The 24,305-nt window shown below is 45.8% G+C and overlaps 1 protein-coding gene across 4 annotated transcripts in view; it reads left to right on the top strand.

Moving 5' to 3' along the window:
* Window positions 1-24,305, top strand: part of ino80 (INO80 complex ATPase subunit) — a 94,034-nt gene that overhangs the window by 66,566 nt on the left and 3,163 nt on the right. For 2 of the 4 annotated variants that reach the window (XM_090233238.1, XM_090233237.1), the window contains exons 28-35: window positions 5,536-5,630; window positions 6,385-6,457; window positions 8,818-8,976; window positions 9,758-9,860; window positions 9,950-10,038; window positions 15,632-15,799; window positions 16,014-16,305; window positions 23,166-23,381. In XM_090233238.1, the coding sequence (XP_090089364.1) occupies window positions 5,536-5,630; window positions 6,385-6,457; window positions 8,818-8,976; window positions 9,758-9,860; window positions 9,950-10,038; window positions 15,632-15,799; window positions 16,014-16,305; window positions 23,166-23,381 (1,195 nt within the window). The remainder of the gene's footprint in view (window positions 1-5,535; window positions 5,631-6,384; window positions 6,458-8,817; window positions 8,977-9,757; window positions 9,861-9,949; window positions 10,039-15,631; window positions 15,800-16,013; window positions 16,306-23,165; window positions 23,382-24,305) is intronic. The other 2 variants (XM_090233239.1, XM_090233240.1) reach the window with 1 other exon arrangement.

Genomic DNA, 24,305 nt, shown 5'->3' on the forward strand with positions numbered 1-24,305 from the left:
TCACCATGCGCAATGCCAAGTGTCGTCTGGAGTGGTGTAAAGCTCGCCGCCATTGGACTCTGGAGCAGTGGAAACGCGTTCTCTGGAGTGATGAATCACGCTTCACCATCTGTCAGTGTGAGTTTGGCAAATGCCAGGGGAACGCGACCCGCCCCAATGCATAGTGCCAACTGTAAAGTTTGGTGGAGTTGGAATAATGGTCTGGGGCTGTTTTTCATGGTTTGGGCCCCTTAGTTCCAGTGAGGGGAAATCTTAACGCTACAGCATACAGTAGTGGAAAGCCTTCCCAGAAGAGTGGAGGCTGTTATAGCAGCAAAGGGGGGGACCAACTCCATATTAATGCCCATAATTTTGGAACGAGATGTTCGACGAGCAGGTGTCCACATACTTTTGGTCATGTAGTGTAGATCTCTCTCCACTAGGGGGACACAGGTATCGCTGGTTGCTCTGATTATCCTGTACCTCGTTGTAGAGAGACTACCTCTTGGAGGGGGAGGGGATGAGTGGGCAATGGGCTTGAGTGAGGGAAAATGGATGCATGGAGAAAACCAAAAGCACTTGTTTGTGGCATGTGGAAAGGTCTCTTGTTGAGCTGAAAGCATGGGAACAGCCAGGGTGCTTCCAGTGTTACAGCATTCTGACCCCTGTACAACAATAGCACTCCGTCACTTCTGGTCCTAGCTCTGTATAGCTCTATCTCTATTGTTGCCCTATAGACACAAACACACAGGCACCTCCGTGGCGTGAAGTCATCGTAACAGGAACTCCTCCTCCATTCTCTCATGGTTGGTCTTGTTCCGTAGTGAGCTAGTGTGTTCTGTAGTGAGCAAGTGTGTTCTGTAGTGAGGTAGTGTGTTCTGTAGTGAGGTAGTGTGTTCTGTAGTGAGGTAGTGTGTTCTGTAGTGAGGTAGTGTGTTCTGTAGTGTGTTCTGTAGTGAGGTAGTGTGTTCTGTAGTGAGACAGGGTGTTCCGTAGTGAGACAGGGTGTTCCGTAGTGACACAGGGTGTTCCGTAGTGAGACAGGGTGTTCCGTAGTGAGGTAGTGTGTTCTGTAGTGAGGTAGTGTGTTCTGTAGTGAGGTAGTGTGTTCTGTAGTGAGGTAGTGTTTTCTGTAGTGTTTGTGTTCAGTAGGGTGTTCCGTAGTGAGACAGGGTGTTCCGTAGTGAGACAGGGTGTTCCGTAGTGAGACAGGGTGTTCCGTAGTGAGACAGGGTGTTCCGTAGTGAGACAGGGTGTTCCGTAGTGAGACAGGGTGTTCCGTAGTGAGACAGTGTGTTCTGTAGTGAGGTAGTGTGTTCTGTAGTGAGGTAGTGTTTTCTGTAGTGTTTGTGTTCAGTAGGGTGTTCCGTAGTGAGGTAGGGTGTTCTGTAGTGTTTATTGTGTTCCGTAGGGTGTGAGGTTACGGTGTTGCGTAGGGTGTGAGGTATGGTGTTGCGTAGTGAGGTAGTGTGTTGCGTAGTGAGGTAGTGTGTTGCGTAGTGTGTTGCATAGTGTGTAGTGTGTTGTGTAGTGTGTTGCGTAGTGAGGTAGTGTGTTGCGTAGTGAGGTAGTGTGTTGGTTAGTGAGGTAGTGTGTTGGTTAGTGAGGTAGTGTGTTGCGTAGTGAGGTAGTGTGTTGCGTAGTGAGGTAGTGTGTTGCGTAGTGAGGTTAAGGTGTGAGGTATGGTGTTGCGTAGTCAGGTAGGGTGTTGCGTAGTCAGGTAGGGTGTTGCGTAGTCAGGTAGGGTGTTGCGTAGTCAGGTAGGGTGTTGCATAGTGAGGTTAGGGTGTGAGGTTAGGGTGTGAGGTAGGGTGTTGTGTAGTGTGTTGCGTAGTGAGGTAGTGAGGTTAGGGTGTGAGGTAGGGTGTAGTGTGTTGCGTAGTGAGGTTAGGGTGTGAGGTAGGGTGTTGTGTAGTGTGTTGCGTAGTGAGGTAGGGTGTTGCGTAGTGAGGTAGGGTGTTGCGTAGTGAGGTAGGTAGGGCGTTCAGTGGTTCTTTTCATGGTGAGGTAGTGCATTCCGTGGTGAGGTAGTGTTTGATGGCTAAACTGTACTGTTTAGTAGGTCTAGGTCTTTGGTGACCGGCTACGTGTTCCTCCCGTCTGTTGGGTAACATGGCTGGCAGACATCTTATTGGCTGGGCATGGGGCAAATGCCAGTGGTGGGAAAATAGCCCAAAAACGAAATAATGTGGTCTATACTAGGTCTTCAAAAGAGATGATTGGTGGGTGCTGACACACTATATTTAGTCTTTAGTCGTTGGGCAGGGAGGGATAAATGCAAATGGTAATGACACAAAAACAAGGTGATCTGTGATCAATGACGGTACTGAATAAATACACTTTGACTCCTACTCATCAATAGACAGTGATTTATTTATTCTGAAGTTGAATTGAGTCATTCATAGATGAAGTCGAACTCCCCTCGTCTATCTCCCCTTTCGCTCACCAATATGATCTCTCTCCAGCTGGAGTTGATTTTCCGTCCCCTCCGTCTGTTCTTTTTTTTTTGGGGGGGGGGGGAGAGAACAAAACCAAAACCCCAGAGATTGTAATCTGTGTCATTAGCGTGATTGTTTTTTCGTCTCCAGTCAGCGTGGCGATCTACGGCGCCGTGTAACATCGCCGATCTTCCCTAGCTCCGAGGCCAGATGGATGACAATGACGTCGTCAGCTGTTCTGTCAGGGCGGAGCGTTGCCAAGTGTCTCTGCTTCTAGTTTGCATGGGTTAACCACACTCTGTCACCAAAAACACACACACGCACACACAGTTCCAGAAATGTTACGATGGGGTCTTTGCTGCTGGACACCGTTCAGTCAGATTTGTCTGCAGTCTTTATTTATTTATTTGTTCCTCTTGGATCAGGAAAACCACCGCGTTGCGTCTGCATATATTACAAGAACAGCAGGCAAGGCCACTCACTGAAAAATGCAAGAGCCATTCTGATTGGGGTCTATGCTGCTCTAAACGATCCAATTTGGATTTTGTAGTGACTAGCCTTCTATTCATTGAGCTATTGTTTGACTCATTATTCATTCATTCATTCTCCAGATGGTTCATGTGGTCCAGGTCTGTCTCAGTCACGACCAGGACGCTGGAGTCTCAAGTCAAGAGTACAGTCGTGGCCAAAAGTTTTGAGAATGACACAAATGTTAATTTCCACAAAGTTTGCTGCTTCAGTGTCTTTAGATATTTTTTGTCAGATGTTACTATGGAATACTGAACTATAAATACAAGCATTTCATAAGTGTCAAAGGATTTATTAACAATTACATGAAGTTAGTCAATATTTGCAGTCTTGGCCCTTCTTTTTCAAGACCTCTGCAATCTGCCCTGGCACGCTGTCAATTAACTTCTGGGCCACATTCTGACTGATGGCAGCCCATTCTTGCATAATCGATGCTTGGAGTTTGTCAGAATTTGTGGGTTTTTGTTTGTCTACCTGCCTCTTGAGGATTGACCACAAGTTCTCAATGGGATTAAGGTCTGGGAAGATTCCTGGCCATGGACCCAAAATATCAATGTTTTGTTCCCCGAGTCACTTTATCACTTTTGCCTTATGGCAAGGTGCTCCATCATGCTGGAAAAGGCATTGTTCGTCACCAAACTGTTCCTGGATGGTTGGGAGAAGTTGCTCTCGGAGGATGTGTTGGTACCATTCTTTATTCATGGCTGTGTTCTTAGGCAAAATTGTGAGTGAGCCCACTCCCTTGGCTGAGAAGCAACCCCACACAGGATGCTTTACTGTTGGCATGACAGAGGATTGATGATAGCGCTCACCTTGTCTTCTCCGTACAAGCTTTTTCCGGATGCCCCAAACAATCGGAAAGGGGATTCATCAGAGAAAATGACTTTATCCCAGTCCTCAGCAGTCCAATCCCTGTACCTTTTGCAGAATATCAGTCTGTCCCTGATGTTTTTCCTGGAGAGGAGTGGCTTCTTCGCTGCCCTTCTAGACACCAGGCCATCCTCCAAAAGTCTTTGCCTCACTGTGCATGCAGATGCACCCACACCTGCCTGCTGCCATTCCTGAGCAAGCTCTGTACTGGTGGTGACCCGATCCCCCAGCTGAATCAACTTTAGTAGATGGTCCTGGCGCTTGCTGGACTTTCTTGGGCGCCCTGAAGCCTTCTTCACAACAATTGAACCGCTCACCTTGAAGTTCTTGATGATCCGATGAATGGTTGATTTAGGTGCAATATCCTTGCCTGTGAAGCCCTTTTTGTGCTAAGCAATGATGACGGCACGTGTTTCCTTGCAGGTAACCATGGTTGACAGAGGAAGAACAATGATTCCAAGCACCACCCTCCTTTTGAAGCTTCCAGTCTGTTATTCGAACTCAATCAGCATGACCGAGTGATCTCCAGCCTTGTCCTCGCCAACACTCACACCTGTGTTAACGAGAGAATTACTGACATGATGTCAGTGGGTCCTTTTGTGGCAGGGCTGAAATGCAATGGAAATGTTTTTGGGGGATTCAGTTCATTTGAATGGAAAAGAGGGACTTTGCAATCAATTGCAATTCATCTGATCACTCTTCATAACATTCTGGAGTATATGCAAATTGTCGTCGTACAAACTGAGGCAGCAGACTTTGACACAAATATAAATTTTCACATTCTCAAAGCTTTTGGCCACGACTGTACTAGCTACCTTCGGTAGAATAAAGATACTTAATGTCAGTATGTCGCCGCTCTGCTGGCCAGGAGGGACACTGCCGAGACCTGGGTGACCGAGGACACAGACAGCGAGTCTAGGATACTGGCTAGGATTCACTCACGGGGCAGAACTAAAAGTGGGAGAGACAGGGTTGACTAAGAGGGAGATGAGGGAGTTTTAGGGAGGTGGAGGAGGTTACAGTTGAGAGAGGTACATGGATACAGGGAAGGAGGAGTGTAAAGTGGGAGAGAGGCAGCTCTTTCTGTAATTAATTGGCCAGAGCCAATCAGAGGTGGTTAGCATCAGAGACCAGGGTCAGATGTGTTGAGTGGGAACCGGGGCCGGATGTGTTGAGTGGGAACCGGGGCCGGATGTGTTGAGTGGGAACCGGGGGCCGGACGTGTTGAGTGGGAACCGGGGCCGGACGTGTTGAGTGGGAACCGGGGCCTGGCGTGTTGAGTGGGAACCGGGGCCTGGCGTGTTGAGTGGGAACCGGGGCCTGGCGTGTTGAGTGGGAACCGGGGCCGGGCGTGTTGAGTGGGAACCGGGGCCGGACGTGTTGGGTGGGGACCGGGGGCGGATGTGTTGAGTGGGAACCGGGGCCGGACGTGTTGAGCGGGAACCGGGGCCGGACGTGTTGAGCGGGAACCGGGGCCGGACGTGTTGAGCGGGAACCGGGGCCGGGCGTGTTGAGCGGGAACCGGGGCCGGGCGTGTTGAGCGGGAACCGGGGCCGGACGTGTTGAGCGGGAACCGGGGCCAGATGTCTCTCGCCATTCGAGTTGCTCTGTGTTGTGGCCCACTTCAAGCCAACCGAGTTCTCCTGTGACTCAACAAGAGCCTGGAATAAGCTGGTATCTTAAAACCCTTTATCCCCCCCCCCCCCCCCCCTCCCTCCAGGAGTACATGGTGTATCGTAAACACACCTACATGCGTCTGGACGGCTCCTCCAAGATCTCAGAACGCAGAGACATGGTGGCTGACTTCCAGAGCAGGTGAGTCTGTCTCTCTTAGTTCAACTGTTTTCATCCTCCTCCAGGCTATTGGCTGTGGACGGCTTTGGCTCACTACTGTTTGTCTCTGTGTGTTCTGGTTTGTCTCTGTGTGTTCTGGTTTGTCTCTGTGTGTTCTGGTTTGTCTCTGTGTGTTCTGGTTTGTCTCTGTGTGTTCTGGTTTGTCTCTGTGTGTTCTGGTTTGCATTAGTTCTGCTCTCTGTGGGCCTTGGGCGCTCTGCTCCTAGTTGTGGTGAACGTGTGATACATTGTAAACCATCTCTCTGGCTATACATTCTGCTGACGAGCATACCACCCTGCATCGCACTGCTGGCCAGATGCTGCTGGAAGTGGTGTTTGACGGCCAGTAGGAAGCACTCTTTCATCTGGTCAAAAAAAATATATCCCAAAGCCCCAGGGCAGTGATTGGGGACATTGCCCTGTGTGTGGTGTTTCGTATGGGAATGTTTAACAGGTGGTCCTGTCTCTCTGTGGTCACTAAAGATCCCATGGCACTTATCGTAAGAGTAGAGGAGTTATCCCTGGTGTCCTGGATAAATTCCCAATCTGGTCCTCATACCATCATGGCCAACTAATCATCCCCAAATCATCCCCAGCTTCCATTTGGCTCATTCATCCCCCCCTCCTCTCCCATATAACTGTTCCCCAGGGCGTTGCTGTAAATGAGTAATCTTACCTGGTAAAATAAGGGTCATTAACAACAATGTTCTTTCTCTTTCTTCCCTTCGTCTCTCAGGACTGACATCTTTGTGTTCCTCCTGAGTACGAGGGCTGGAGGTCTGGGCATCAACCTGACTGCTGCTGACACTGTGAGGAACTGTCTCTCTCTCTCTCTCTCTCTCTCTCTCTCTCTCTCTCTCTCTCTCTCTCTCTCTCACTCTCTCTCATATCCCCCTCTCTGTCTCTGTCTCTCTCTCACCCACCTCGCTCTCTCTTGTCCCCCTCTCTCTCTCTCTCATCCCCCGCTCTCTCTCTCTCTGTCTCTCTCTCTCATCCCCGTCAGTCTCTCACCCCCCTCTCTGTGTCTCTCTCTTGTCCCCCGCTCTCTCTCTCTCTCTCTCTCTCTCATATCCCCCCTCTCTCTCTCTCGTCTCCCTCTCTCTGTCTCTGTCTCTCATCCCCCTCTCTGTCGCTCTCTCACCCCCCTCTCTCCCTCTCTGTTTCTCTCCCTTAAAGTGGAGCCATTTAGATATGGGTGTCTAAATAAGCTTCTGTAAATGTTTCTCAAAACAACCACATACACCATATACCATACATACACCATACCATACACCAAACCATACACCATACCATACACCATACCATACACCATACACCAAACCATACACCAAACCATACACCATACCATACACCAAACCATACACCATACCATACACCATACCATACACCATACCATACACCATACCATATACCATACACCATACCATACACCAAACCATATACCATACCATATACCATACACCATACCATATACCATACACCATACCATACACCAAACCATATACCATACCATATACCATACACCATACCATATACCATACACCAAACCATACACCATACCATACACCATACCATACACCATACCATACACCATACCATACACCATACCATATACCAAACCATACACCATATCATACACCATACCATACACCATACCATACACCATACCATATACAGTATAACTACAGTATAACTACCATACATATAACTACAGTATAACTACCATACATATAACTACAGTTTAACTACCATACATATAACTACAGTATAACTACAGTATAACTACAGTATAACTACAGTATAACTACCATACATATAACTACAGTATAACTACAGTATAACTACCATACATATAACTACAGTATAACTACAGTATAACTACCATACATATAACTACAGTATAACTACAGTATAACTACCATACATATAACTACAGTATAACTACCATACATATAACTACAGTATAACTACCATACATATAACTACAGTATAACTACAGTATAACTACCATACATATAACTACAGTATAACTACAGTATAACTACCATACATATAACTACAGTATAACTACAGTATAACTACCATACATATAACTACAGTATAACTACAGTATAACTACCATACATATAACTACAGTATAACTACAGTATAACTACCATACATATAACTACAGTATAACTACAGTATAACTACCATACATATAACTACAGTATAACTACAGTTTAACTACCATACATATAACTACAGTATAACTACAGTATAACTACAGTATAACTACCATACATATAACTACAGTATAACTACAGTATAACTACCATACATATAACTACAGTATAACTACAGTATAACTACCATACATATAACTACAGTATAACTACAGTATAACTACCATACATATAACTACAGTATAACTACCATACATATAACTACAGTATAACTACCATACATATAACTACAGTATAACTACCATACATATAACTACAGTATAACTACCATACATATAACTACAGTATAACTACCATACATATAACTACAGTATAACTACAGTATAACTACAGTATAACTACCATACATATAACTACAGTATAACTACAGTATAACTACCATACATATAACTACAGTATAACTACAGTATAACTACCATACATATAACTACAGTATAACTACAGTATAACTACCATACATATAACTACAGTATAACTACCATACATATAACTACAGTATAACTACAGTATAACTACCATACATATAACTACAGTATAACTACAGTATAACTACAGTATAACTACAGTATAACTACCATACATATAACTACAGTATAACTACCATACATATAACTACAGTATAACTACAGTATAACTACAGTATAACTACCATACATATAACGACAGTATAACTGGTATAACTGCAGTGTGGAAGGTATAACTGGTATAACTAACTGTTTTCACCAGCTGGTCTTCTCGGGGGCTGTGAGTAATTTGCTTCTCTCCATTTTGTTCGCGCTCGCTCTCTCTCTCTCGCTTTCGCTCTCTCGCTCGCTCACTCGCTCTTTCTCTCGCGCTCTCCCTCACGCTCTCTCTGTCTCTCCTCTCCCCCTGTCGCTCTCTCTCTCACGCTCCCTCGCGCTCTCCTTCTCACGCTCTCTCGCCCTCTCCCTCTCTCTCACTAGGTGATCTTCTATGACAGTGACTGGAACCCTACAGTGGACCAGCAGGCTATGGACAGAGCTCATCGCCTGGGTCAGACCAAGCAGGTCACTGTGTACCGTCTGATCTGTCAGCTCACTATAGAGGAGAGGATACTGCAGAGGGCCAAGGAGAAGAGTGAGGTGAGACACTACTTTAGGTCAAGAAGAAGATGGAGCTCACTACTGACCTCCTACAGGGTTTAATACAATGAACTAAACACTACTGACATCCTACCAGGGTTTAATACGATGAACTAAACACTACTGACATCCTACCAGGGTTTAATACAATGAACTAAACACTACTGACATCCTACCAGGGTTTAATACGATGAACTAAACACTACTGACATCCTACCAGGGTTTAATACGATGAACTAAACACTACTGACCTCCTACCTGGTTTAATACAATGAACTAAACACTACTGACATCCTTCAGGGTTTAATACAATGAACTAAACACTACTGACATCCTTCAGGGTTTAATACAATGAACTAAACACTACTGACATCCTACCAGGGTTTAATACGATGAACTAAACACTACTGACATCCTACCAGGGTTTAATACAATGAACTAAACACTACTGACATCCTACAGGGTTTAATACAATGAACTAAACACTACTGACATCCTACCAGGGTTTAATACAATGAACTGAACACTACTGACATCCTTCAGGATTTAATACAATGAACTAAACACTACTGACATCCTACCAGGGTTTAATATGACGCTCTGCACGGTACTGACATCCTACCAGGGTTTAATATGACACTCTGCACGGTACTGACATCCTACCAGGGTTTAATATGACACTCTGCACGGTTTCTACCTTTTTTTGTAGAGAGACCCTAAAGGCCTTGGTCCTAGTTAACCCTTTGTATCCATGTGTCCTCCTCTCTCTCCTCTCCATCAGATCCAGAGGATGGTGATCTCTGGGGGTAACTTTAAACCAGACACCCTGAAACCTAAAGAGGTGGTCAGTCTACTGCTGGACGACGAGGAGCTGGAGAAGAGACGTGAGGGAACTTGTGATTGGTTCCTGTTGTTCCTGTGTGAGAAAGCCCGTTTACTGATTTGTCTGCTACCTCTGTATTGTGTCCCGCAGTGCGCGTTCGTCAGGAAGAGAAGACACAACAGGAGGAGTGCAGCAAGGTGAAGGACCGCAGGAGAAAGAGAGAGAAATACGCTGACAAGGTACAACCTTAGCCTTTTTAAACCATACTTTTAAGTTTCAGACCCCTTTTCCCCCTTTCCACGTTTTGTTATGTTACAGCCTTATTCTAAAATCGATTCAATATTTTTTTCCCCCTAATTAATCTACACACTATCCAGTAATGACAAAGCAAAGACAGTTATAATTATTATTATAATTTTTTTTTACGTTTGCTAATTTATACAAATAAAAATGAAAACGGATGAAAAACATTCCCACAGCATGCTGCTGCCACCACCATGCTTCACCGTAGGGATGGTGCCAGGTTTCCTCCAGACATGATGCTGCCACCACCATGCTTCACCGTAGGGATGGTGCCAGGTTTCCTCCAGACATGCTGCTGCCACCACCATGCTTCACCGTAGGGATGGTGCCAGGTTTCCTCCAGACATGGCATTCAGAATCTTGTTTCTCATGGTCTGAGAGTCCTTCAGGTGCCTTTTTGGCAAACTCCAAGAGGGCTGTCATGTGCCTTTTACTGAGGAGTGGCTTCCATCTGGCCACTCTACCGTAAAGGCCTGATTGGTGGAGTGCTGCAGAGATGGTTGTAGTTCTGTAAGATTCTCCCATCTCCACAGAGGAACTCTGGAGCTCTGTCAGAGTGACCATCGGGTTCTTGGTCACCTCCCTGACAGAGGCCCTTCTCCCCCGATTGCTCAGTTTGGCCGGGAGGCCAGCTCTAGGAAGAGTATTGGTGGTTCAAACTTCTTCCATTTAAGAATGATGGAGGCCACTGTGTTCTTGGGGACCTTCAATGTTGCAGAAATGTTTTGGTACCCTTCCCCAGATCTGTGCCTCGACACAATCCCGTCTCGGAGCTCATTGGACAATTCCTTCGACCTTATGGCTTGGTTTTTGCTCTGACATGCACTGTCAACTGTGGGACCTTATATAGACAGGTGTGTGCCTTTCCAAATCATGTCCAATCAATTGAATTTACTACAAGTGGACTCCAATCAAGTTGTAAAAACATCTCAAGGATGATCAATAGAAACAGGATGCACCTGAGCTCAATTTTGAGTCTCATAGCAAAGGGTCTGAATACTTATGTAAATAAGGTATTTCTGTTTTTTTATTTTTTATTTTTTTTATCTGTTTTTGCTTTGTCTGTATGGGGTACTGTGATGTCATTATGGGGTACTATGATGTCATTATGGGGTATTGTGATGTCACTATGGGGTATTGTGATGTCACTATGGGGTATTGTGTGTAGATTGAGGATTCTTTATTTATTTAATCCATTTTATTATAAGGCTGTAACATACCTAAATGTGGAAGAAGTCAAGGGTCTGAATACTTTCCACTGTGTATGACATATTATTGTTCTCCACACCACCTCAAACATTTTAAGCCATCGTTGGCCTTCATATATGGAGATAAGGCCATGTGCATCCTGACCACTATGGCCCTGTGCAGCTGGTTGGCGGCCATATTGGAAATGGCCGCTGGGGACATCGGCAATGGCACTTAGATAAAAAAAAATAGAAAATTAACACTTCTGTCCTAGCTGTGTGAAATTTTCTGCCTCACAAATGTCAATGACACAAATCTGGAGAAGAAGAAAAAATATATAATACCTATTTATTAGTTAGAGAGGAACATTGTGGCTTTTAATCCCACTACTCACATCAAAGAGCATTATAGCATGGTGCCTCCCTTACAAAGGGAAGAGCAGGAAGCCACTGAAGGTGCTGTGGTTATCCCCGCTGTCAGAGATCCATGTATCTTTAAGGAGATGTGTGAATCTGAAGGAGTACACTTCCTGCAGAGAAAGATTCAGCACCGTCTCTCATATACATTGTTATTAATGCTGCACTCTAGCCGGATGGCATATACACCAGTTTATTAGGTACACCCATCTAGTACCGGACTGGACCCCCCCCCCCCCCCCCCCCCTTGCCTCCACAATAGCCTGAATTATTCAGAACATGGAAACGATGCTCAATTAGTATCAAGGGACCTAACGTGTGCCAGGAAAACCCCCACACCATTACACTACCGCCACCAGCCCGTACCGTTGATACCAGGCAGGATGGGTCCATGGACTGATGCTGCTTACCCCAAATCCTGACTCTGCCATCTGCATGACGCAACGGGAACCAGGATTCATCAGACCAGGCAATGTTTTTTCCCCATTCCTCAGTTGTCCAGTGTTGGTGATGGCGTTACCCACTGGAGCTGCTGCTTCTTGTATTTAGCTGATAGGAGTGGAACCCGGTGTGGTCGTCTGCTGTAATAACCCATCCCTGACAAGGACAGACGAGTTGTTGTTTCCCGAGATGCCGTTCTGTACGCCACTGTTGTACCGCGCTGTTATTTGTCTATTTGTGTCCCGCCTGTTAGCTTCCACGATTCTTGCCATTCTCCTTGGACCTCTCTCACCAACGAGCAGTTTTCACCCACAGGACTTCGTCTGACTGGATGTTTGTTTGTTTGGCGCACCGTTCTCAATAAACTCTAGACACTGTCATGCGTGAAAAGCCCAGGAGGCCGTCCGGTTATGAGGTATAGGAACCGGTGCGCCTGGCACGAACGGTCATACCACGCTCAGTCACGTAGGTCACTCGTTTGGTCCATTCTAACGTTCAGTCGAACAGTAACTGAATGCCTTGATGCCTGTTTTCCTGCTTTATATATCAAGCCACGGCCATGTGTGACTCTGTCTGTAGGAGCTATCCATTTTCATGAACGGTGTACCTAATATAGTGTATATTATATGGTGATAGTGTGGTCAGGACCTGTAGTTGTGCTGTAGGCCGATGTTGCTGAGGATTGTAGTCAAGACCACTGTAGTTTCCTACACATCCGGAATCAGTCAAACCAGCAGAAAAGGCCACCATTGCCCTGGCTGTGAACCATTGCCCTGGCTGTGAACCATTGCCCTGGCTGTGAACCATTGGCCTGGCTGTGAACCATTGGCCTGGCTGTGAACCATTGGCCTGGCTGTGAACCATTGCCCTGGCTGTGAACCATTGCCCTGGCTGTGAACCATTGCCCTGGCTGTGAACCACAACAGAAAAGGCCACCATTGCCCTGGCTAACAAAAAAAATGTGTGCTTTCTGATGAGTGGAAAGTCAGCATTCTGATTTACGCTAGCATTAATCATGTTACACAATCAGAGATAAAATCCCACATATTTTATAATAGTAATAACCTTTCAGTTGGTTTACTTGTAATTCTCTCTCTCCACCTCCCTCTCTCTAAAACAAAAACAAAAGGAGAAAAACAAAAACAAATACCAAAAGTTACTGTCAGTTCACTAAAATGTTACCCGGCTTAAACTTGAAACTCTTTTATTACCTGCATTTCTGTCTCTTTCAGCTCCTCCGTCTCACCAGCACCTGGCCTCAAACTGTTTACAGGCACAGATCAAATCAAATTTATTTATATAGCCCTTCGTACATCAGCTGATATCTCAAAGTGCTGTACAGAAACCCGGCCTAAAACCCCCAAACAGCAAGCAATGCAGGTGTAGAAGCACGGTGGCTAGGAAAAACTCCCTAGAAAGGCCAAAACCTAGGAAGAAACCTAGAGAGGAACCAGGCTATGTGGGGTGGCCAGTCCTCTTCTGGCTGTGCCAGGTGGAGATTATAACAGAACATGGCCAAGATGTTCAAATGTTTATAAATGACCAGCATGGTCAAATAATAGGTCTGGGATAGGTAGTACGTCCGGTGAACAGGTCAGGATTCCATAGCCGCAGGCAGAACAGTTGAAACTGGAGCAGCAGCACGGCCAGGTGGACTGGGGACAGCAAAGAGTCCTCATGCCAGGTAGTCCTGAGGCATGGTCCTAGGGCTCAGGTCCTCCGAGAGAGAGCAAGAAAGAGAGAATTAGAGAGAGCATACTTAAATTCACACAGGACACCGGATAAGACAGGAGAAGTACTCCAGATATAAACTGACCCTAGCCCCACGACACAAACTACTGCAGCATAAATACTAGAGGCTGAGATAGGTGGGGTCAGGAGACACTGTGGCCCCATCCGATGATACCCCCGGACAGGGCCAAACAGGAAGGATATAACCTCACCCACTTTGCCAAAGCACAGCCCCCACACCACTAGAGGGATATCTTCAACCACCAACTTACCATCCTGAGACAAGGCCGAGTATAGCCCACAAAGATCTCCACCACGGCCCAACCCAAGGGGGGGTGCCAACTCAGACAGGATGATCACATCAGTGCCCACTCAGGTGACGCACCCATCCTAGGGACAGCATGGAAGAGCACCAGTAAGCCAGTGACTCAGCCTCTGTAATAGGTTTAGAGGCAGAGAATCCCAGTGGAAAGAGGGGAACCGGCCAGGCAGAGACAGCAAGTGCGGTTCGTTGCTCCAGAGCCTTTCTGTTCACCTTCCCACTCCTGGGCCAGACTACACTCAATCATATGACCCACTGAAGAGATGAGTCTTCAATAAAGACTTAAAGGTTGAGACCGAGTCTGCGTCTCTCACATGGATAGGCAGACCATTCCATAAATGGAGCTCTATAGGAGAAAGCCCTGCCTCCAGCTGTTTGCTTAGAAATTCTAGGGACAATTAGGAGGCCTGCGTCATGTGACCGTAGCGTACGTGTAGGTATGCACGGCAGGACCAAATCATTGCTCAGATACATGAGCAAAGTTAAAACCGTCGCTTGTCTTCTTGTTTATTACCCGTGTTCCCACACTCACTGACCGCCACTCTTTCCTCCAACACTAAAATCTCAGTATCTCACTATCTGCTCACCTGCCAGGTCCTCAGTGTCCTTCAGTCTGACCTCCATGTTCCTCAGCCTTGGAGCCTTGTCAGCTCCACTCTCTGTTCCACCAGTATGTCTCTGAGCTCCTTCAGCCCAGTCAAGATGTCTGGGTTGGTGGTGGTTTGGCCAGTCGTCTGTTTGTGGGTCGTCTCTGTAGCTTCAGTACCTTGGCTCTCGATCAAACTCTCTCTGAGTCAGCCAATGTGGGAGAATTTGACATATTTAACAAAGCTAAGGTCTGTGGTAAAGCTGACCACCTAGCGTGCCATTGTAATCTGATGCTGAAAACGTCTGTGGGAAAATGGAGCCTGTTATGTAGGTGAAGGTCTTCATCTTCATTTAAATCTGTTGAGATTTTTGTTTCCACGGTTGTCACAGAAACACAGCCAAGTGCTTTATTAAAAGGTGTTTTGACTTTTGATCTATTTGTCTTTTACGACCCAAGTCCATTCAGATCTGAGAGGAGTTCATGTCTTTCATATAACACCATCCCTATAACCCCCCCTCTCGCCCCCCCCCCCCCCATCTCGCTCCCCCCCCCCTCTCTCACTCTGTCTCTCCCTCTCGCTCCCCCCCTCTCTCGCTCTGTCTCCCCCCTCTCGCTCCCCCCCCCCTCTCGCTCTGTCTCCCCCCTCTCTCGCTCTGTCTCCCCCCTCTCGCTCTCCCCCCCTCTGTCACTCTGTCTCTCCCTCTCGCTCCCCCCCTCTCTCGCTCTGTCTCCCCCCTCTCTCGCTCTGTCTCCCCCCTCTCGCTCCCCCCCCTCTGTCTCCCCCCCCTCTGTCTCCCCCCCCTTCTCGCTCTCTGTCTCTCTCTCTCCCTGTCTCCATACAGAGAAAGAAGGATGACGAGGACCCTAAGGATCCTAAGAGGAGGAAAGACGTGAACCTGGTCATCCCTTACAACCTGTCTGCAGACAACTCTAACCTCTCAGCCGACGGAGATGATTCATTCATCAGTGTAGACATGGACGACTCTGCCATGCCTAGTCCCTTCAGTGAGGTGAGAGAGGGAGGAGAGGGAGGGAGCTTTGACCTGAGTGTCTGCAACCTCTGAACTTACTGACTTACTCTTCAACCTTCTATTGGTCTTTCTCTGGGTTGTTCTTCCCTCTATCTTTTGTCTCCATTGTGGACACTGCTATGCCCTTTCACCTCATACTTGTATCCCTTCTTCTCTCTCCACCTCCTTTGTGCCCCATTCTTGGCATTCCTAGCCCCTCACCTGGCCCCTTCTTCCTCCTCCTGTTCTTCCTCCTCTTCCTCACCCTAACCCCCAGGTGTGTGCATCTCTCCTGTCTCTCCCTGGTCAGATCTCTCTGAGTAGTGAGCTCCAGCCCAGCTCCCTACCTCCAGACCAGGACCCAGACCAGGACCCAGATCCAGACCAGGATGAGAGCAGTAGTGACATGCTAGTCATCGTAGACGACCCTGTGTCTTCAGCACCACAGTCCAGGGCCACCAACTCGCCTGTCAGCGTGTCCGGATCTATGTCGGACAACATGAACGGTAAGACAATGATAGTTAATCAATCGTCAGGCAATCAATTAAAGAATCAGTCCGTCAGTCAGTTTAGGCAATCAATGAACACAGGACTGATTGATCAGTCAATCCATCCATAAATACATTTGTCAATCAATGAACATCTGAGTGATTGTAGTACTTGAAGCTATCCTGTACAACGTGGATGTTCCAACGTGGGCGGAACGTGTTTTGTGATTGGGTGATATGTGTTCAACTCGAAGACAAATATTCTTCAAAGGTCAAGTAATGAATCATGCATTATCATCTACTCGGGCACCTGGTGAGTAGCTTTTGAGCTCGCACAGTAGTAGCATCAAAATCTCTGACAGGTTTGACACACCGTTGAGGTCAACGACACGACATAGTGGTGACGAGGTCAACGACACGACATAGTGGTGACGAGGTCAACGACACGACATAGTGGTGACGAGGTCAACGACACGACATAGTGGTGACGAGGTCAACGACACGACAGTGGTGACGAGGTCAACGACACGACATAGTGGTGACGAGGTCAACGACACGACATAGTGGTGACGAGGTCAACGACACGACATAGTGGTGACGAGGTCAACGACACGACATAGTGGTGACGAGGTCAACGACGCGACATAGTGGTGACGAGGTCAACGACGCGACATAGTGGTGACGAGGTCAACGACACGACATAGTGGTGACGAGGTCAATCAGGAGAGGTAGGCCCTAATCAAGTGTGACTGGCTAGCTGAAGGTGATGATCTCTTTATTTAGATCACAGTAGTATTATCTCTGAGTGAGTCTGTTTCCCTATATGTATGCAATACTTGATTATTTGAGCCTGTGCCATTTTGAATTTGCTGAACGCTATCAATAATAACTCAGAAATGTGATTTACGGTGCTCACAGTTTGCTGTTAGGTACATTATGGCCCTAGGTCTATGTTCCTCTTAGCTTGTGTTTTCTTTCCAATGGTTTCTTGGAAGAATTAGGTCAATTTAAAATCTGACCCCTCTGATGTACTTTCAAAGTGATCAAATTAACAATATTTCAAACTAGCATGAATGATTTAGCTGCTTTTAGTTCTGGCCCAGGATAATCTAGCGAAATCCAATCATCCTTTTGGGAAACTGTACAATCAGAACCAGTCCCAGAATAACACATTCTAGAAAATAAAGTTGTTGGAGTTGTCATGGTGATGTGTTTGTGCCAATAGAATGAGTGATGACTCTGTGCTAATGAGAAGAGGGATGTAGTTTAGTCGACTGGGCTGGGGGTTGGAGGTTTGATGGTTAGGGACTAGAGGGCAGTAGTGTAGTCGACTGGGCTGGAGGGTTGAGGTTAGGGACGTAGTGTAGTCGACTGGGCTGGGGTTGGTGGGTTGAGGTTAGGGACTAGATGAGGGATGTAGTGTAGTCGACTGGGCTGGGGTTGGAGGGTTGAGGTTAGGGACTAGATGAGGGATGTAGTGTAGTCGACTGGGCTGGGGACTAAGGGATTACACTAAAGAGGGAGATTGTAGCATGTAGACTACTATATCATGCAGAAAGCAGGGTGAGGTAAGTGGGAGAGAAGAAGAGGGAGATGAGATGGAGGATGGAGGGAGAGTTGAGATGATTGGAGGGAGATGAGATGGAGTAAGGGAGGAATGCATACTCTGAGTGGAGAAGTTGTGGTATATTACAGTCTGTCATGGGGAAAGAGGGAGAGGAGGAGGGTGATGTCTGAACCACAGCGTCTGGATCAGAACCCAGAGATTAAGACATTATTTTGGCTGCAACCTCAGAGAAAAGGAGGAGAGGAGAGAATTGGGCCAATCATCAGACACACTGGAACACACAGGAAAAGGAGATCGTCTGCCACGGTTGTATGGGGTACTTGTTAAAGTCTTAGAACGATGATGTAACAGGGTTGACTATATATTATCGTAGATGTGAAGCGTTAGTCAATCAATTACATGTATTTATAAAACCCTTTTTACATCAGCTGATGTCACAAAGTGCTGTACAGAAACCCAGCCTAAAACCCCAAACAGCAAGCAATGCAGGTGTAGAAGCACGGTGGCTAGGAAAAACTCCCTAGAAAGGCCAAAACCTAGGAAGAAACCTAGAGAGGAACCAGGCTCTGATAGGTGGCCAGTCCTCTTCTGGCTGTGCCGGGTGGAGATTATAACAGAACATGGCCAAGATGTTCAAACGTTCATAGATGACCAGCACTGTCAAATGATAATAATCACAGTGGTTGTAGAGGGTGCAGCAGATCAGCACCTCAGGAGTAAATGTCAGTTGGCTTTTCGTAGCCGATCATTCAGAGTTAGGGACAGCAGGTGCGGTAGAGAGAGGGTCCAAAACAGCAGGTCCAGGACAAGGAAGCACGTCCAGTGAACAGGTCAGGGTTCCATAGCCGCAGGCAGAACCGTTGAAACTGCTGGAGCAGCAGCACGACCAGGTGGACTGGGGACAGCAAGGAGTCAGCAGGCCAGGTAGTCCTGAGGCATGGTCCTAGTGCTCAGGTACTCAGAGAGAGAGCAGCATAAATACTGGAGGCTGAGACAGGAGGCGTTGGGAGACACCGTGGCCCTGGCCGACGATGCCACCGGACAGGGCCAAACAGGCAGAATATAACCCCACTCACTTTGCCAAAAACAGCCCCCACACCACTAGAGGGATATCAATTCAATTCAAGGGCTTTGTTGGCATGGGAAACGTGTTGACATTGCCAAAGCAAGTGAGGTAGATAATATATAAAGTGAAATAAACAAAAGTTAACAGTAAACATCACACATAGAGAAGTTTCAAAACAATAAAGACATTACAAATGTCATATTATATATATATATATATATATATATATATATACAGTGTTTTAACAATGTACAATGATATCTTCAACTTACTACCCTGAGACAAGGCCGAGTATAGCTTACGAAGATCTCCCTCACGGCACAAACCCGAGGGGGGCACCAACCCGGACAGGAAAATCATGTCAGTGACTCAACCCACTCAAGTGACGCACCCCTCCTAGGGACAGCATGGAAAAGCACCGGTAGGCCAGTGACTCAGCCCCTGTAACAGGGTTAGAGGCAGAGAATCCCAGTGGAGAGGGAAACCGGCCAGGCAGAGACAGTAAGGGAGGTTCGTCGCTCCAGTGCCTTTCCGTTCACCTTCACACCCCTGGGCCAGACTACACTCAATCATATGACCTACTGAAGAGATGAGTCTTCAATAAAGACTTAAAGGTCGAGACTGAGTCTGCGTCTCTCACATGGGTAGGCAGACCGTTCCATAAAAATTGAGCTCTATAGGAGAAAGCCCTGCCTCCAGCTGTTGGCTTAGAAATTCAAGGGACAGTAAGGAGGCAGGTATGTACGGCAGGACCAAATCGGAAAGATAGGTAGGAGCAAGCCCATGTAATGCTTTGTAGGTTAGCAGTAAAACCTTGAAATTAGCCCTAGCCTTAACAGGAAGCAAGTGTAGAGAGGCTAGCACTGGAGTAATGTGATCACATTTTTTGGGTTCTAGTCAAGATTCTAGTGCTTTATCCGGGTAGCCGGAAAGTAGAGCATTGCAGTAGTCTAATCAAGAAGTGACAGAAGCATGGATGAATTTTTCAGTAAAATCTTTGGACAGAAAGTTTCTGAATTTAGCAATGTTACGAAGATGGAAAAAAGCTGTCCTTGAAATAGTCTTGATATGTTCGTCAAAAGAGAGATCGGGGTCCAGAGTAACACCGAGGTCCATCACAATTTTATTTGAGTTGACTGTACAACCATCAAGATTAATGGTCAGATCCAACAGAAGATCTCTTTCTTTGGACCAAGAACAAGCATCTCTGTTATGTCCGAGTTTAAAAGTAGAACATTTGCCGCCATCCACATCCTTACGTCTGAAACACAGGCTTCCACGGAGGGCTATTTTGGGGCTTCACCATGTTTCATCTAAACAGGGACAAACTGATATCTTTCTGACAGATAAGATCTAAACCAGGCCAGAACATGGCCTGGTTTATTTGGGTTTGGGCCAATTTGGGTTTCCATTCTCTCCAAAAGAATGTGGCGATCAATGGTATCAAAAGCAGCACTAATGTCTAGGAGCACGAGGACAGATGTAGAGCCTTGGTCTGACGCCAATTAAAGGTAATTTACCACCTTCCCAAGTGCAGTCTCAGTGCTATGATGGGGTCTAAAACCAGACTGAAGCATTTCGTATACATTGTTTGTCTTCAGGAAGGCAGTGAGTTGCTGCGCAACAGCTTTTTCAAAGTATTTTGAGAGGAATGGAAGATTCGATATAGGCTGATCATTTTTTATATTTTCTTTCACGCATTTAAGGGTTTCTTGGTCAACGTTTGGCTTTTTCAAGAGAGGCTTTATTACTGCCACTTTTAGTGAGTTTGGTACACATCCGGTGGATAGAGAGCCGTTTATTATGTTCAACATAGGAGGGCCAAGCACAGGAAGCAGCTCTTTCAGTAGTTTAGTTGGAAATGGGTCCAGTATGCAGCTTAAAGGTTTAGAGGCCATGATTATTTTCATCATTGTGTCAAGAGATATGGTATTAAAAAACTTGAATGTCTCCCTTGATCCTAGGTCCTGGCAGAGTTGTGCTGACTCAGGACTACTGAGCTTTGGAGGAATATGCAGATTTAAAGAGGAGTCTGTAATTTGCTTTCTAATGATCATGAACTGTTCATCAACGGAGTTCATGAATTTATCACTGCTGAAGTTAAAGCCATCCTCTCTTGGGGAATGCTGCTTTTTAGTTAGCTTTGCAACAATATCAAAAATAATTGTTGGATTGTTCTTATTCTCCTCAATTAAGTTTGAAAAATTGGATGATCGAGCAGCAGTAAGGGCTCTTCGGTACTGCACGGTACTGTCTTTCCCAAGCTAGTTGGAAGACTTCCAGTTTGGTGTGGCGCCATTTCCGTTCCAATTTTCTGGAAGCTTGCTTCAGAGCTCGGGTATTTTCTGTATATCAGGGAGATAGTTTCTTATGACAAATGTTTTTTGTTTTTAGGGGTGCGACTGCATCTAGGGTATTACACAAGGTTACATTTTGTTCCACAGTTAGGTGGTTAACAGATTTTTGTACTCTGACGTCCTTGGGTAGGCAGAGGGAGTCTGGAAGGGCATCTAGGAATCTTTGGGATGTCAGAGAATTTATAGCACGACTTTTGATGCTCCTTGGTTGGGGTCTGAGCCGATTATTTGTTGTGATTTCAAACATAATAAAATGGTGGTACGATAGTCCAGGATTAAAAACATTAAGATCCACAATATTTATTCCCACGGGACAAAACTAGGTCCAGAGTGTGACAGTGAGTAGGTCCAGAGACATGTTGGATAAAACCCACTGAGTCGATGATGGCTCCGAAAGCCTTTTGGAGTGGGTCTGTGGACTTTTCCATGTGAATATTAAAGTCACAAAAATGTTTAAGTATTATCTGCCATGACTACAAGGTCCGATAGTAATTCAGGGAACTCGGTGAGGAACGCTGTATATGACCCAGGAGGCCTGTAAACAGTAGCTATAAAAAGTGATTGAGTAGGCTGCATAGATTTCATGACTAGAAGCTCAAAAGATGAAAACGCTGTATTTTTTTTTTGTAAATTGAAATTTGCTATCGAAAATGTTAGCAACACCTCCGCCTTTGCGGGATGCACAGGGGATATGGTCACTAGTGTAACCAGGAGGTGAGGCCTCATTTAACATAGTACATTCATCAGGCTTAAGCCATGTTTCAGTCAGGCCAATCACATCAAGATTATGATCAGTGATTAGTTCATTGACTATAACTGCCTTTGAAGTGAGGGATCTAACATTAAGTTGACCTATTTTGAGATGTGAGGTATTATGATCTCTTTCAATAATGACAGGAATGAAGGAGGTCTTTATTCTAGTGAGATTGCTAAGGCGAACACCGCCATGTTTAGTTTTGCCAAACCTAGGTCGAGGCACAGACAAGGTCTCAATGGGGATAGCTGAGCTGACTACACTGCCAGTGACAAATTTTAAACCGTTCTCTCTCTCTCTCTCTCTCTCTCTCTCCCCCTCTCTCTCCTCTCTCTCTCTCTCTCCCTCTCTCTCTCTCTCTCCCCCTCTCCCTCTCCCTCTCCCTCTCCTCTCTCCCTCTCTCTCTCTCTCTCTCTTTCTCTTTCTCTCTCTCTCTCTTTCTCTTTCTCTCTCTCTCTCTCCCCCTCTCCTCTCTCCCTCTCCTCTCTCCCTCTCTCTCTCTCTCTCTCTTTCTCTTTCTCTCTCCCTCTCCCTCTCCCTCTCCCTCTCCCTCTCCCTCTCTCTCTCTTTCTCTTTCTCTCTCTCTTTCTCTCTCTCTCCCTCTCCCTCTCTCTTTCTCTCTCCCTCTCCCTCTCCCTCTCCCTCTCCCTCTCTTTCTCTTTCTCTCTCTTTCTCCTCTCCTCGGGAAATTCCTTTCCTCAACTCTCCTCTCCGTAAACCGAAAAGTGGCCGCCGTATGTAGGAGTGTTAATAGGCGAACAGAGGCCTGTAGAATGTGACTGTCCCTTTGAATCAGCTGTTTTCCCCCGAAGAGAAAACCACACATTTCAAACGATACGCTACTTGTCTTTTTATATATAAAAGGTCTCGCACAACAACAGTAAATAGATATATATTTTTACAAGTTTACGCATGTTCCTCTGTAAACGTAATTTGTCTGACGTGCTAGAGGAGGTAAATTATTTCATACTAGCGCATTTGTTTCCACGTTCCCTCTGTTTGCCGCTTCTCCTTGATTACCTTAGATTATTTTTTCAAAAGGAGGTGAGGACGGAGGAGAGGACTCGAGGAGTCGAGCAAAACCAAGACATTAAACCAGTAGATAGTGATAGCTCAAATGCCTCTCCTTTCCAGGTGTGTCTAATCAGGACACGTCCAGTCCGGGGCGGGGAAGGTCTGGTAGGAGCCGGGGACGACCCAAAGGCTCTGGGTCCAGTTCTGGAGGCGGAGCCAAGTCTGCAGGGAAGGGGCGTGTCAGGAAGTCGACAGCGGGCAGCGCAGCCGCCATGGCAGGAGCGATGGCCGGAGCTGCAGCAGCCTCAGCAGCCTACGGATACAGTGTGACTAAAGGTGCTGTTATGTTAATGAGATGAAGGTTTCATTAAAGGTGTTATGTTAATGAGTTGAAGGTTTCATTCAAGGTGTTATGTTAATGAGATTAAGGTTTCATTCAAGGTGTTATGTTAATGAGTTGAAGGTTTCATTCAAGGTGTTATGTTAATGAGTTGAAGGTTTCATTCAAGGTGTTATGTTAATGAGTTGAAGGTTTCATTCAAGGTGTTATGTTAATGAGATGAAGGTTTCATTCAAGGTGTTATGTTAATGAGTTGAAGGTTTCATTCAAGGTGTTATGTTAATGAGTTGAAGGTTTCATTCAAGGTGTTATGTTAATGAGATGAAGGTTTCATTCAAGGTGTTATGTTAATGAGTTGAAGGTTTCATTCAAGGTGTTATGTTAATGAGTTGAAGGTTTCATTAAAGGTGTTATGTTAATGAGATGAAGGTTTCATTCAAGGTGTTATGTTAATGAGTTGAAGGTTTCATTCAAGGTGTTATGTTAATGAGTTGAAGGTTTCATTAAAGGTGTTATGTTAATGAGTTGAAGGTTTCATTCAAGGTGTTATGTTAATGAGATGAAGGTTTCATTCAAGGTGCTGTTATGTTAATGAGTTGAAGGTTTCATTCAATGTGTTATGTTAATGAGTTGAAGGTTTCATTCAATGTGTTATGTTAATGAGTTGAAGGTTTCATTAAAGGTGTTATGTTAATGAGTTGAAGGTTTCATTCAAGGTGTGTAGTTGCTTGTGTCGTTGAAATATTAGTAGGAAAACCTGAGCTTGATCAGCTTTCTATGAAATGGCAAAACACACATTTACAGTTTAATGTCTGGCATGCAAGCAGCAAACAGCCTTTGACCCTGTTCTCATTGTTTTGTCTCTAGAGCCACAGTTGGAGGTCAATGTATTTATTTACTTTATCAGACCAGGTCAACTA

This window comes from Oncorhynchus mykiss, chromosome 4 (assembly GCF_057628025.1).
Source record: "Oncorhynchus mykiss isolate SJ-2025 chromosome 4, ASM5762802v1, whole genome shotgun sequence".
Taxonomy (NCBI): Eukaryota; Metazoa; Chordata; class Actinopteri; order Salmoniformes; family Salmonidae; genus Oncorhynchus; species Oncorhynchus mykiss.